At 49.1% G+C, this 13,297-nt stretch overlaps 1 protein-coding gene across 4 annotated transcripts in view; it reads right to left on the reverse strand.

The window, feature by feature from the left end:
* Positions 1–13,297, reverse strand: part of BCAS3 (breast carcinoma amplified sequence 3) — an 812,136-nt gene that overhangs the window by 5,162 nt on the left and 793,677 nt on the right. Inside the window, exon 25 of one of the 4 annotated variants that reach the window (XM_015420405.1) lies at positions 4,706–4,796. The exons of the other annotated variants lie outside the window; for them this stretch is intronic. Coding sequence (XP_015275891.1) covers positions 4,706–4,796 — 91 coding nt within the window. The remainder of the gene's footprint in view (positions 1–4,705; positions 4,797–13,297) is intronic. 4 annotated transcript variants of the gene reach the window in all.

Genomic DNA, 13,297 nt, shown 5'->3' on the forward strand with positions numbered 1-13,297 from the left:
CCTCCTTCTTCCCTTCTCTCTCTTTCTTTCCATCCTTCTTTCCTTCTCTTTCCTCCCTTCTTTCCTTCTCTCTACTCTCTCTCTTTCCTTCCCTCTTTCCTCCTTCTGTGGCCCAACTCTCTTCACTTCCCCCCCACACAGACCAGCTGGGGAAGGAAAGGGGAGGCTTTTGATGTCCGGTGATGTCAGGGGGCATGCCATATGCTAATAGCCTAGTAGCTCATTAGCATACCATATGCTAATGAGCTCCTGCAGCTCTTTTTCTAGGAAAAGACCCCTGAGGATAAGTCTATCAATGGCTACTAACCATGGTGGCTGAGGGGAACCTCCCCATTCAGAGGCACTAAGCCTTTGAATCTGAGAGCCAGGAGGCAACATCAGGGGAAGGCCTCGGCCTCTGTGCCCTGTTGTTGGCCAACCAGAGGAACGGGTTGTCTGCTGTGTGAGACAGGATGCTGGACTAGGTGGCCCACTGGGCTGATCCAGCGGGGCTCTTGTGACATCTTTTTGTAACCTGTGCTTGCTTCTGTCCTGGGTCAGTAGCATTTGCTAGGCTTGCCCAAGAGAAGCTGTGCTTGCAGCCTCCTTCGACCTGTCTCCTTGCATGGTTCTTCTTCTTTTTTTAAAGGCAACAAGATTTTCAGGACTATTTTTGGACCAGGTAGATCAATACTGGGAACTGTTAGTAACCGTCACGCGGCCCCACGGCAAAGCCTGCAGGCTGGAGAAAGTGCCCCCACCCCCGCTTCCAAGGCAAGAAGGATCAAGAGCCACGCCACGTGCATACTGACGAAACGCCTCTTACGCCAGGCAGCCTGGTTCGAGCAGTTGGCGCAGTATTCATTTGGAAGGCAGCCCCTAGACCTGGCGTTATGCCCAGCTCAGCCCAGGAAAACATCCCTCACGGACCGTGCCAGGTAATCCACAGGGAAGGGCAGCCGCGGAAAGCAGAGAGCAAGAGAGTTGAGCCAGACCAGGCAGGGAACTTCAGATGCAGCAGAAAAGAAGTGTCAGAGGGCAGCCGTGCTGGTCGGCGAGAGGACAGCTGGATTTCACCCTGGCCCTTTTTAACTGCCTGCCCTCAGCCTTGTCAGAAGGGAGATACTCACCGATTCCCTGCCCTCAGTGTCTCCGTCCCTGCCAACTGAGCGCTGTCAAAACAGCGGAACGTGTGTCGTCCATTTTATAAGGACATGTGTACAACATGTGATCCACTTATCTCACCCCTACTTTATCCAAGTGCCCGGGAAGATCTGGAAAATTCTAAAGTGGCCAAATTCTGTGCTGAGAACAGCTAGCTTGGAGTCCAGTCGCACCTCAGAGACCAACAAGGGTTTTGGGGTCTGAACTTTCGAGAGGGAGCTTTGATTCTCTAAAGCTTATACCCCCCCCCAAAAAAAAAAACGCTTGTTGGTCTCTAAGGCGCCTCTGGACTTGAATCTAGCCGTCGGTCTCTAAGGCGCTTGGTGACTCGAGCCTAGCAGAGATGACAAATTCTAGGGAGCAGCGGCATCCCCTGGAGATCTCTTGCCTGTCTGACTGAAACTTATTTTGGCTTCCTTCCCAGTTCCTCAGGTGCTCCCTGAGGAAGAACCTCTCAGTTTACTTCAAATGTTGCTTGTGGCAAAATGTGGAGGCTATTTTGATTGGTGTCTCCCATGTCACAGGATGTGGTGGTGGGGGAAACAGTCGAGTCCTAGCATGGTAGAACGGCTGTCCCGCTCCAGGGGTCGCGGCCGACACCCAACCGACCCCGGGGGCCTCGACAACTAGCTCGGGCATGCAATGCGTCAACTCACCAGCAGAGGAGCGGCGCGATGGGGCAGGGTAGCCCCCCCCTCTCGACAAGCAAGAACGGCAACCCAGCAGGACGGAAGCCCGGCCGCGCCCGAGGGAGCAGCAGCGGCCCAGGAGGCAGCGGAAGGGGGAGGCTCCCGGGGCATGCCGTAGAGGCGAGGCAGCCGGGCGGCGCCGGCGGCGCGGTCCTAAGGCCGCCAGAGCCGCCGCTGGCGTGCGTGCGCATCACTCAGGGACGCCCCGTCGGCGTCTCTCCTGATGTAGGGGGGAGGAGTCAAACACACGGGAGGGACGGGGCGGGCTGAGTGCGGCACAGAGCGAATAAAAGGGGGATTACAGAGAGGGCCGGGGAGGAGAGTACTCAGCAACCAAGGCTGGATCAGAGAGAGAAGGACGACAAGGGCGCAGATACGGCGTGCAGGCAGAGGGGCGCTAGGGGTGACCGCAACCCCACCCCCTGCCAATCTGAGGCCACCTCTCCCGCGCTTTCACTCGAACCCGCCTCACACTCAGCCTGCCCGTCGTCCCGCGTCAGGGCTGACGCCTCCCCAACACGGCCACCGGGGGCGCCATCCCGAAGACCAAGGGGGACCGCGACAACGGCCTCCGCCACTCCAGACTGAAGGTGGGAGGAGTGTATTTGGGAATGCTTCCCCTTTGTTAATAACTCCTTGCCAGTTGAAACACAAGCACATGGGGAAGTGGGTTAAGCCGGACTCTCTCCCTGGTGTGCTAGTTTTCTTTTATGTGATGGAACTTGAAAAGAATTGGGATTTAATCTATTTATTTAGTACATTGTTATCCCACCCTTCCTCCAAGGAGCCCATCTCACTCTCCGGTCTCCCATTTTATCTTCACAACAACAACCCTGTAAGCAGGGGTCATTTCCTGCAGGAGCGCACAGGAGTGGAGCTCCGGCAGTAAGGAGCCCAGGGGGTGTGCACATGCAACAAGCCCCGCCCCCTGCTCCCAGCAGCCCTCAGTTGTACCAGGAGGAGCAAGAAGCAGCCAGGTAAGTTGCAGAGCCCCCACCCCGCCTTCAGGTACAAGCTCTCCCTCCTCTGTGAAGGCAGATCTGCACATTCCCCACCCCCAATAGCTAGCAATCCAGAACAGTCCAGTGGAGCCTGAGCGGTGGGTGTAGCCTTCTGACACACTTCCGGTGATGTCAGGGGGTATGGCATATGCAAATAAGTTATGCTAATAAGTTATGCTAATGATCTCCTGCACCTCTTTTTCTACAAAATGACCTCTGCCTGTGAGGAAGCTGAGGCTGAGAGAGCCTTGTGCCTGGCCCAAGATCATCCAGCAGGCTTCCATAGCTGAGTGGGGATTTGAACCTGGGACTCCCAGATCCTAATCTGGTACCCGAACCACTACATCAGTCAAGCTCGCATGCCCCACTTGCAGTCTGAGTTGGTAAAGTCCAGTCAACCACCTCATTTTGCGGCACATATAGGCCTGGTCTGTGAGGTGTGTGGGGTCTAGGGGCATGTGTTCGGTATAAACTGAACCGAATAAATACCCCAAAAATACCTTATAGGTGGTAGTACAATTGGAACTTTGATTGCCATCTGTTTTTTTAAACTGTATTGCTACTATGGAATTTTGCTAATATGGCGTCTATTGTGATTTTTATTCGTTTTAAACTATGATATGAATTTGGTTTTGTTGTGCACTGCCCTGAGCCCTATTGGGGAACGGGTGGTATAAAAGCCAAATATAATAAATAAATAAATTCAGGTGAATGCAGGTTAGACAATCTGATTTGGCTACTGATATAACTGTCCCAAATGAAAACTGATATTATTCGGCTTTTATTTGGGTTGGCTATATCGCTGAGTCACGTCGCCATGGCAGTGCAGTTTGGAAAAACCATTCCCTTCAATCCTGGAGGCATGCAGCAGCAGTGGTGCAACTCCACAAATGAAGGGAAGGATTTTTGAATACTTTCTCTTCACTCCCGGAGTTGTGCCACCTTCACTCTTGGATTCACACCGCCTGGGCGGCACGCCTCTACAACTTAAGGAAAGGAAGGGAAGGCATTTTTAAATGCTGAATAAATTGGGTTTCCCAATTATTTACCTGAATTCCAATATCATACCAATATTGGGATTCAGGAATGTTGGGAAATACTGATTTTTTTGTGTCCAATGGACCCGGAAAAAAGCTGATTTCTTCCCCACACACCCTAGTGGCATCCCCATGAGGGATTTTGCAATGATGGTGAGCCCAGCCAATGAGCACTGAGCTAGCTTTCATTTGTATAACCCTGCCGTTTTGTCTGTACAGTCTCATTCCACACTCTGTACCTTGGTCAAGTTTGGAGCAGTGATGCTTTGTATTCTTGGTGCTTGGGGGGCAACAGTGGGAGGGCTTCTAGAGTTCTCGTCCCAATGGTGGACCTCCTGATGGCACCTGGGTGTTGGCCACGGTGTGACACAGAGCATTGGACTGAATGGGCCATTGGCCTGATCCAACATGGCTTATGTTTTTATGTTCTTAGAATGTTTGGAACTATCTTCATAGATAGATAGATGAATATCCCAAAGCACATTTGGTTGGAAAAGAGCCAGAGATTTCTCTCCTTCAGGCACAAGCTACCAACATGCCTCACCACATGTTGGACTTCGACCTGTGAACCAGGCAGATGTCTGCCCACGACATGGTCTGGCCCCACATGCATTGGAGAAGTGGAGAGCCAAAAGCCCCTGGAACCCTCTGAGTCCCAAAGGAGGGAAAGATTTTGCTGATGAAAAGCCCCACTGTGCTGTTTTGGGCACAGCAACCCCTACCCACGTCGCCTCTTCTGCCGCCTTTGAGAAGGGGTCAGCACTACTTACCTAGGCCTCGATGAGGGGCCTCCAATGGAAGAGGCAGGTGAGCTTGGGGTTTGTGAGGGAATTACCTTCTCAACCCGGGGGTTGCTCCCACTCGCTTTGGGGAGAGGTGCTTGGGAGTGGCTGCGTTTGGAAGCGACTGTGGTGGCTGAGCCTGTTCTGTGGATAAATAGAGGGCTGTGTTCATTTTGGGCGGGATTGAAGAGGAGGCAAAAAACGGGTAAAAGAATCAGAAGCAGATGTTTAGAAGGTGGAAATTGTTACTGGTTTGAATAGGTCTTGTTACTGTCTTCTGTTGTTCTTCCAAGGAGTGCTGGGTGTAATTCAGGGACCCCCTTCCCCAGTTTTATCCTCACCACAATCCTGTAAGGTAGGGTAAGTGGAGAAGGTGTGACTCGGCTAGGGAGGTTGACCAAGTGAGGAGCAGACCCAGTTTCTTATTGGTCCAAAGCTGAATCAGTAGAATGAAGTAGGAGAATGGGAGATACTGGTTTTGAATACTCCCCCACACAATTTTTTGGGGAGGGGGCTAGGCAAGATGACCTCCAGTGACTCTCCTTGCATGCATACACATCCCGTCCTGGAGAAGGGATGGGGATTGACGGGGTGCACAAGGGTGTGTCCCCCCCTGTTTCCTCCAAGTACCACTCCCATAGGGAAGCTGGAGGCAGTGGAGCTCAATTCGGGTGTGATCCCCCATGCTGGTAGGAGTGGACAAGCCAACCATCTTTGGTGGGCCACCTCTGGGCTGTGGGTGTGACCATGCTGCACACCGATGCTGGTGTCCCCCCTTGCCATCAAAACCCCTTGTATTAGAGAGTTAGCTGTTTAGGGCAGGATACTCCTAGCCCCCACTTTTGCTAGCTATGTTATTTTTCTGTTTAAAGGGAGTTCTTTCTGATGCTGGGAAGTGCTTCAACACGAGCTCTCACCTCCTGCAGCCAGAGCTCTGCTCTACCACTTCACAGTGCCATGTGTGGAGGCCAGACCAGAGAAGAATGCTCTAACCCAGGGCTGGTTCCATTTTTGGGGGGACCCTAATTCTGCTAAAAGCCCCTCTGCTTGCACTTCCCTTTTCTACCCATCCACTTGCTTGCTCCCCGACCTGCTTTCAAGCCCCTCCCACTGCTGTGCACAAGAGGCATGCCCTTCCCTGGTGACAGGGGTCATTTCCTGCAGGAGTGCACAGGAGCAGAGCTGCGGCAGTAAAGGGCCCAGGGGATGAGCACATTCAGCAAACCCCACCCCCTGCTCCCAGCAGCCCTCAGTCAGAGCAAGAAGCAGCCAGGTAAGTCACAGAGCTCCCCCCTGGCCCCCCGGTCCAAAACAGTCCAGTGGCACCTTTAAGACCAAGTTTTATTCAGGCACAAGCTCTCCCTCCTCTGCGAGGACAGATCTGCACGTCCCCCCCCCAATAGCTAGCAATCCAAAAGAGTCCAGTGAAGCCTGAGTGGTGGGTGTTGCCTGCTGACACACTTCTGGTGATGTCAGGGGGGGTGGCACATGCAAATAAGTTATGCTAATGAATTATGCTAATGAGCTCCTGCGCCTCTTTTTCTATTAAATGACCCCTGGGTGACACTGAACAATATATTCCGCCAGTTATTGTGAGTGGAGGGGGGGGTAGGACCCATGGGTGGACAAGCAGGGGAGGAATGCAGGTGGGTGGGTGGGGGTCAGTGGCCATGGGCCCTGGCCAAATGTTTTGGGCCCTGGAAGCTGCCCCATCTTAGCCTATGCTGACACCAGCAGTGCTCTAACTGGGAAATGAATACCAGAAATGACACTGAGATAGCACATGCAAATGAATCTCTCCAGACCATCCTGTATGCTATGGGAGGTAATGCAAGGGCTTTCATACAGGGAAGAGGTTGTTTATAGCCGCAAGGGAATCATAAGCACAACGGAATAAAGCAGCAGCAGCAGCCTTGTCTGCACAGTACCCTTTCAGGAAGTGGTGTGGGGAACAGTCCCATGTTTGATTGTGCCATTATGCTCCCCACCCCACCCCCCGGAATCCTGAATTCGCAATCCTGACTTTAGTGAAAAAGAGGACCAGTTTGACCTAAACCTGTAATGAAGTTTTCACTACAGAAGACTAAAACTTGCTTGAAAGCACCATGGATATTAGGGGTGTGCAGGGTTCTTCCCTGGGTTTTGTCGATTGGATCCCCCAGAATTTCTGAATTTCTGAAAAGTCCTGGATCCCAATACTGGCAAAGTATTCAGGTCTGGGGTTGTTTTTTTTTTTTTTTTTTAAATCATGATTTTTCTGGGTCCAACAGACCCGCGATGGGAAAAAATGAAAGAAAAAAAAACCCCCAACCCAGCTAAAGAACAGCAAGGCCGCAAAACACAGCTCAGCAGCGGCTCCCACCTCTTAGCTGTTTTCCCGATCTTTTCTGCAGTTTGGTTTAAAGGGATTGCAGAAGAAAAAAGGGGCGAACAGCTGATAGGCTGTTTCCTCACCTCTCAGCTGTTTCCCTCATCTCCCCGATTCTGAGAACATCTGGGATTTTTTGAGGATTCCCCCACCCCCCATTTTCCCAAGAAACCCTGGATACTTTTGGGATACTGAAATAGACCCCAAAAATGCAGATAAGGTCTTTTCGGGAATATTTTTGGCTCGGGAAGGTCAGCATGCACACCCCTAATGGATACCAGTTGGATTCTGAGCTCCATTTGTGAGGATGTGTATTTCCAGTTTCTGGGAAATCACAAATCTCTTAAATCCATATTTAATCCAATTGAAAAACCTTATATAAGCCATTAAAGAACAGTGTTCCCTAACTGTGGGAGCTCATTGTGCTCTCCCTATTTTTAAAAATTATGTGGTTTCCGGTTTTCCCTTTAACTACCTGAAGTCAAGCCCTGACCTGGATAGCCCTGGTTAGTCTTTGGATGGGAGTCCTCCAAGGAATACCAGGGGCATGATGCAGAGGCAGGCAGTGGCCAGCCACCTCTGAATGTCTCTTGCCTTGAAAACCCTACGGGGTCGCCATGAGTCAGCTGTGACTTGATGACAACCCCCTCCCCCCAAACCCTGAAGTCAAATAAATTATGAGTTTGCAAAATACAGTCCTGCTAACTTATAGGATGAGAAGTTAATTATATCAACACATATGAGAATAAAGGTAGTATTATTATTTCATTACCGTTAGAGTCAAGTCCAGGATTACCTGAGAGACCAACAAGACTCTCCGGACATAGCTCTCAAGAGCCGAAGCTCCCTTTGTCAGACACGAGTAAGAACAGAGATTGGAGTCTTTTTAGCCCAGTCAGAAGGTGCTACTTCTGCCAAGGTGTTCCGGGACTCGTATCTAACTGTTCTACCGCAGATCAACTGGGCCGCCCTCTGAAACTATTATTTTGCTAGGAATAATTATCCCACCACTGCTATTACTGCAACTCTTACGACTTGCAACACTAACTTTTCCTAAAAATGTAACAAATGCCCAAAGGATTCTGGGAGGCATTAATACAATCAAACCCCACCCACAATCAGAAAGAAAAGGAAAGGAAAACTATGTCAAACTCAGGCCTTGTTTGCCATGTATTTGTTAGCTGTCTGCCTTTTGTTTCTGTAGCTCACTGCCTGGTTTCATTCTAGCTGGGAATTAGAGGGGAGTGTGTGGGGTCTTTGCTGAGAGTTGCGCTGGTTTATAACTGTGTCCATGCGGGGCCTCCCTATAGAGGGAAGTATGCATGCTTGGCCTTGAGTACCAGACACTGATAGATAATGTAACCATATGATTGCAGGTGCCGGGGGAGGATTAACGAAGCACAGTAGATTTTGGCAGTCTGAATGTATGGATGTGATTGGACTGGGCACTGGGGGGGGGGGGTGTTGTTTGACATGAATAATATGGGAACTGGTGCCAAGGGAGCCAGTTCTGACACAGACTCATCTATGCTTGAAACCTCTTTACCTCTCAATAAGAAATCACTGCCATGAGAGTGTTGTTGGGAGTGAGTTCCTTCAAGACTTGACAAAATAGGACCATCTCTTCAGATACTAATAAAATACTTGGGTTTTTGCCACAAATAGATGAAGCTGCTTTGTACTGAATCCATCAAGATCAGTCTTGTCTACACAGACTGGCAGCGGGTCTCCAGGGTCTCAGGTGGAGGTCTTTCACATTACCCACCAATCTTGTCCTTTCGACTGGAGATGCCAGGGATTGAACCTGGAAACTTCTCTGCCACTGAGTCATGGTCCCACTCTTCACAAAATAGGCTGCTTACTGCTAGATTAAACATGTATAGAGACACAAAGGGATGGGACGGCATGTAGGACACTGAAGATTCCAACGCTACATGAGTTGATATTGAAGATTATGGAATGTGCTGAAATGGACAAGTTGACAAATCTATTAAAAGGAAAAATGGAAGAAGAATTTATGGGGCCCTGGAGGGCGTTCTATGACTGGTTAAAACTTAAGTGTTAAGAAAGTAAGATCAAGTGAAGAATAATAAGAATAATAGATGAAGTAGTTGTGAAATCATAATGAGAAGATATGCATGCAGAATGCTAAATTGGAGTTTTTAAATATTTCTGTATTTTTCTTTTCTTCCTCCTTTCCCCTTCCACCCTTTCTATATATAAACTAATTAAAAATTTCAAAAAAAAAATAGTATAAGCACTCTGGTTTTTGGGTGAAGCTTGGGAACGGAGCCCAGAGATCTCCTGGAATTACAACTAATCTTCCCTGGAGGAAATGGGAGCTCCGGAGGGTGGATCACATCCTGACTCAGCTCCTTCCCCACCCTAAACTCTTCCCTTCCCAGGTTCTGCCCCCAAATCTTCAGGAATCTCCCAACTTGGAACTGGCGACCGTTATCTAAGGGGGGGAACACAAAAAGCCCCCAATTGGTCACTGCCCCTATAAAAACTGTAGAAGAAGAAGAAAGGAGATTGGATTTATACCCCGCCCTTCACTACCCAAAGGTGCCTCAGAGCGGCTTACAAACTCCTTTCCCTTCCCCTCCTCACAACAGACACCCTGTGAGGTAGGTGGGGCTGAGAGAGCTCTGACAGAAACTGCTCTTTTTCAAGAACAGCTGTGCCGGAGCTTGTGACTGACCCAAGGTCACATCAGCAGGTGCAAGTGGAGGATTGGGGAATCAAACCCAGTTCTCCCAGATTAGAGTCCGCGCACTTAACCATTACACCAAACTGGCTCCTGCCACATGACCTGAGAAAGTGTGAGGGAGAGACAGGAAGCACTACATGAACCAGGGCGATCCTGTATTCAAATAAATGCAAAGTTCATATGCCGGGGGAATGAGCAAAGACACGGAGGGAGGGGTTCTGAAGCTGAGGCACTCTGAACAGAAGGAGCACATACCCCCAAGAAGGCTAGACAACCTGATGCTGGAATGGAGGCAGAGAAAGCGGGTCTGGTCAGAGGAACTGGGGAGTTCCTGGAAAGGAAGCACTTCCATAAAAACATGAGTAATATGTGTTGGAAATGTAATAACCATATTGGGTCGTACTACCATATATGGTGGACATGTAAAAAGGTTAATAAATTCTGGTTGAAATGCATACTTTCTTACAGTTAATCTTGAATATCACAATACCTCTGAAGCCAGAGATATTTTTGCTAAATTGTTTACCAGGTGAGTTTGATAAGAATCACAGATAGTTTAATTTATATGTTATAACAGCTACCAGAATTTTATTTGCAATGGCATGTAGGACACTGAAGATTCCAACACTACATGAGTTGATATTGAAGATTATGGAATGTGCTGAAATGGACAAGTTGACAAATCTATTAAAAGGAAAAATGGAAGAAGAATTTATGGGGCCCTGGAGGGCGTTCTATGACTGGTTAAAACTTAAGTGTTAAGAAAGTAAGATCAAGTGAAGAATAATAAGAATAATAGATGAAGTAGTTGTGAAATCATAATGAGAAGATATGCATGCAGAATGCTAAATTGGAGTTTTTAAATATTTCTGTATTTTTCTTTTCTTCCTCCTTTCCCCTTCCACCCTTTCTATATATAAACTAATTAAAAATTTCAAAAAAAAAATAGTATAAGCACTCTAGTTTTTGGGTGAAGCTTGGGAACGGAGCCCAGAGATCTCCTGGAATTACAACTGATCTTCCCTGGAGGAAATGGGAGATCCGGAGGGTGGATCACATCCTGACTCAGCTCCTTCCCCACCCTAAACTCTTCCCTTCCCAGGTTCTGCCCCCAAATCTTCAGGAATCTCCCAACTTGGAACTGGCGACCGTTATCTAAGGGGGGGAACACAAAAAGCCCCCAATTGGTCACTGCCCCTATAAAAACTGTAGAAGAAGAAGAAAGGAGATTGGATTTATACCCCGCCCTTCACTACCCAAAGGTGCCTCAGAGCGGCTTACAAACTCCTTTCCCTTCCCCTCCTCACAACAGACACCCTGTGAGGTAGGTGGGGCTGAGAGAGCTCTGACAGAAACTGCTCTTTTTCAAGAACAGCTGTGCCGGAGCTTGTGACTGACCCAAGGTCACATCAGCAGGTGCAAGTGGAGGATTGGGGAATCAAACCCAGTTCTCCCAGATTAGAGTCCGTGCACTTAACCATTACACCAAACTGGCTCCTGCCACATGACCTGAGAAAGTGTGAGGGAGAGACAGGAAGCACTACATGAACCAGGGCGATCCTGTATTCAAATAAATGCAAAGTTCATATGCCGGGGGAATGAGCAAAGACACGGAGGGAGGGGTTCTGAAGCTGAGGCACTCTGAACAGAAGGAGCACATACCCCCAAGAAGGCTAGACAACCTGATGCTGGAATGGAGGCAGAGAAAGCGGGTCTGGTCAGAGGAACTGGGGAGTTCCTGGAAAGGAAGCACTTCCAAGATGGTAGCTGGAATAAGCCTGGCATACAGGTTCCCAAAGGGATCTCTTTGGGCTGGGCAGCGCCATCTTATCTTGAAAATGCATTCTCTCCACCATGAGCAGAGATAGTCAACCATACATGAATGAGAGTGGAAAGGGAGAGTATCAGTGCTTGGCACATGGAGGTGATGTTGTCTTTTCACTGAAGGTTCAGAAATTGGAGGTCTACCTCTTGGATTGACCTGTCATTGAAGGAAATGAATGTGGCTAAGGCTTATTCCTCTTGCCCAGACTTTTGGGTCTAGAATCTTTGAGCAAGGTTAGAGGGCATGTGGAACTCAATGACTTCATCACTCTTTGGATCTTGTTGGCTTCCTAGGCATGGTTGCAGCCACAGGTACCTATGGTGGCTCAGTCTCAAGGTTGACACTGAAGTCTCATAAGAACATAAGAGAAGCCAATGTTGAATCAGGCCAATGGCCCATCCAATCCAACACTCTGTCACACAGTGGCCAAAAATACCGGGTGCCATCAGGAGGTCCAGCAGTGGGGCCAGGACACTAGAAGCCCTCCCTCTGTTGCCCCCCCCCTAGCACCAAGAATACAGTCTCAATGGAGGGGGTAAAATTTCACAGTGAGGTACCAGAAGCAAGGGACAGGCTATTGTCCACTTGGTTTTGAGTGTGTGTACTTTAACAGGCTCTGCTTGTGCCACCCAAAACAGACATGCTCTGCCCAACCCACTAGATGGTGCTCCATGATGTATGCTCCAAGAGCTTCAAGGGACTTGGCAATCCTATGGACAGCCCTATCTGGAACCCATCAGGAACAAATGTTCTCCAAGCCAGGCTGTCTTCAACCAGTTGCTGGAGCCTGGGACATAGCAGGCAGATGTTACTTCTCTGTTGACCAGACAAAGGCAGAAAGCCAACTTCCTAATATTTATACCAGGCCCGACCAAATCAAAAGCTTCACACTGTTTGCCAATAGGAGAGACTGACGTTGTACCCCTTTAATTCCCTTCTGTGCTTGATGAGGTCTCTCAGGCGGGCCTGAGCAGATGCTGGCCAGGGTATCATCCTAAACTCTTCCAATCACAAGTTCCCACTTCAGCATCCCAACCTCCTCATTTCTGGCCGAGAACTGAGATTGAACGTTCCCAACCGAATCTTCCAACGTGCCCCATCTGCAAAAGCTCGGACAATCCATTTCTTAAATGAGAGGAAGCCACTGGGACAAAAAGCTCGAGAACAGCTGGGCAAGACTAATCATCACTCCCCTTTTGATTTTATGATCTTCGAGGTGCAGGAAGGGGAATCGGGCTGCATCCGTCATCAGGGCCAAGCCAGGTCGTTTGTCTGATCAAGACGAAAGAACAGCCCCAGGAGTTGTCAAAGGACAACACGGGATTTTTGAAAGGGAGGAAGCCCCTGCCTGGTTGGCTAAACATGAAACCATTTTTATACGGGACATTAATCCGGGGCCTGCTAGAAAATCTATATAGCCCTCTGTTGCCTGGAACACTCATAAATTATACGGCCTTTGCTCTGCTTATGTGTGCTGTCTCTCTCTCTGTAGTGGCTCTCTCCAAACCGTGGAATCTCCTCTCCTGTGCATTATCCCTCCTAATGATTTTTCCTTTCTCCCCCTTTCCTTTATGGAAGGGGCCGTTAGGTAGAAGTTTCAAAATATTCTCCATGGGAAGAAGGGGTTGGTGAGGACGAAGAGGGAAGAATTTGCTCTGAGGAATGGATCCATCCCTCTCTCCAGTGAGATTTGCAAATTCCTGTAGAGATACCGGCCAGGCGCAATGATACAATGACTGTTG

This window comes from Gekko japonicus, unplaced genomic scaffold (assembly GCF_001447785.1).
Source record: "Gekko japonicus isolate JY-2015 unplaced genomic scaffold, Gekko_japonicus_V1.1 scaffold348, whole genome shotgun sequence".
Classification (NCBI taxonomy): Eukaryota; Metazoa; Chordata; class Lepidosauria; order Squamata; family Gekkonidae; genus Gekko; species Gekko japonicus.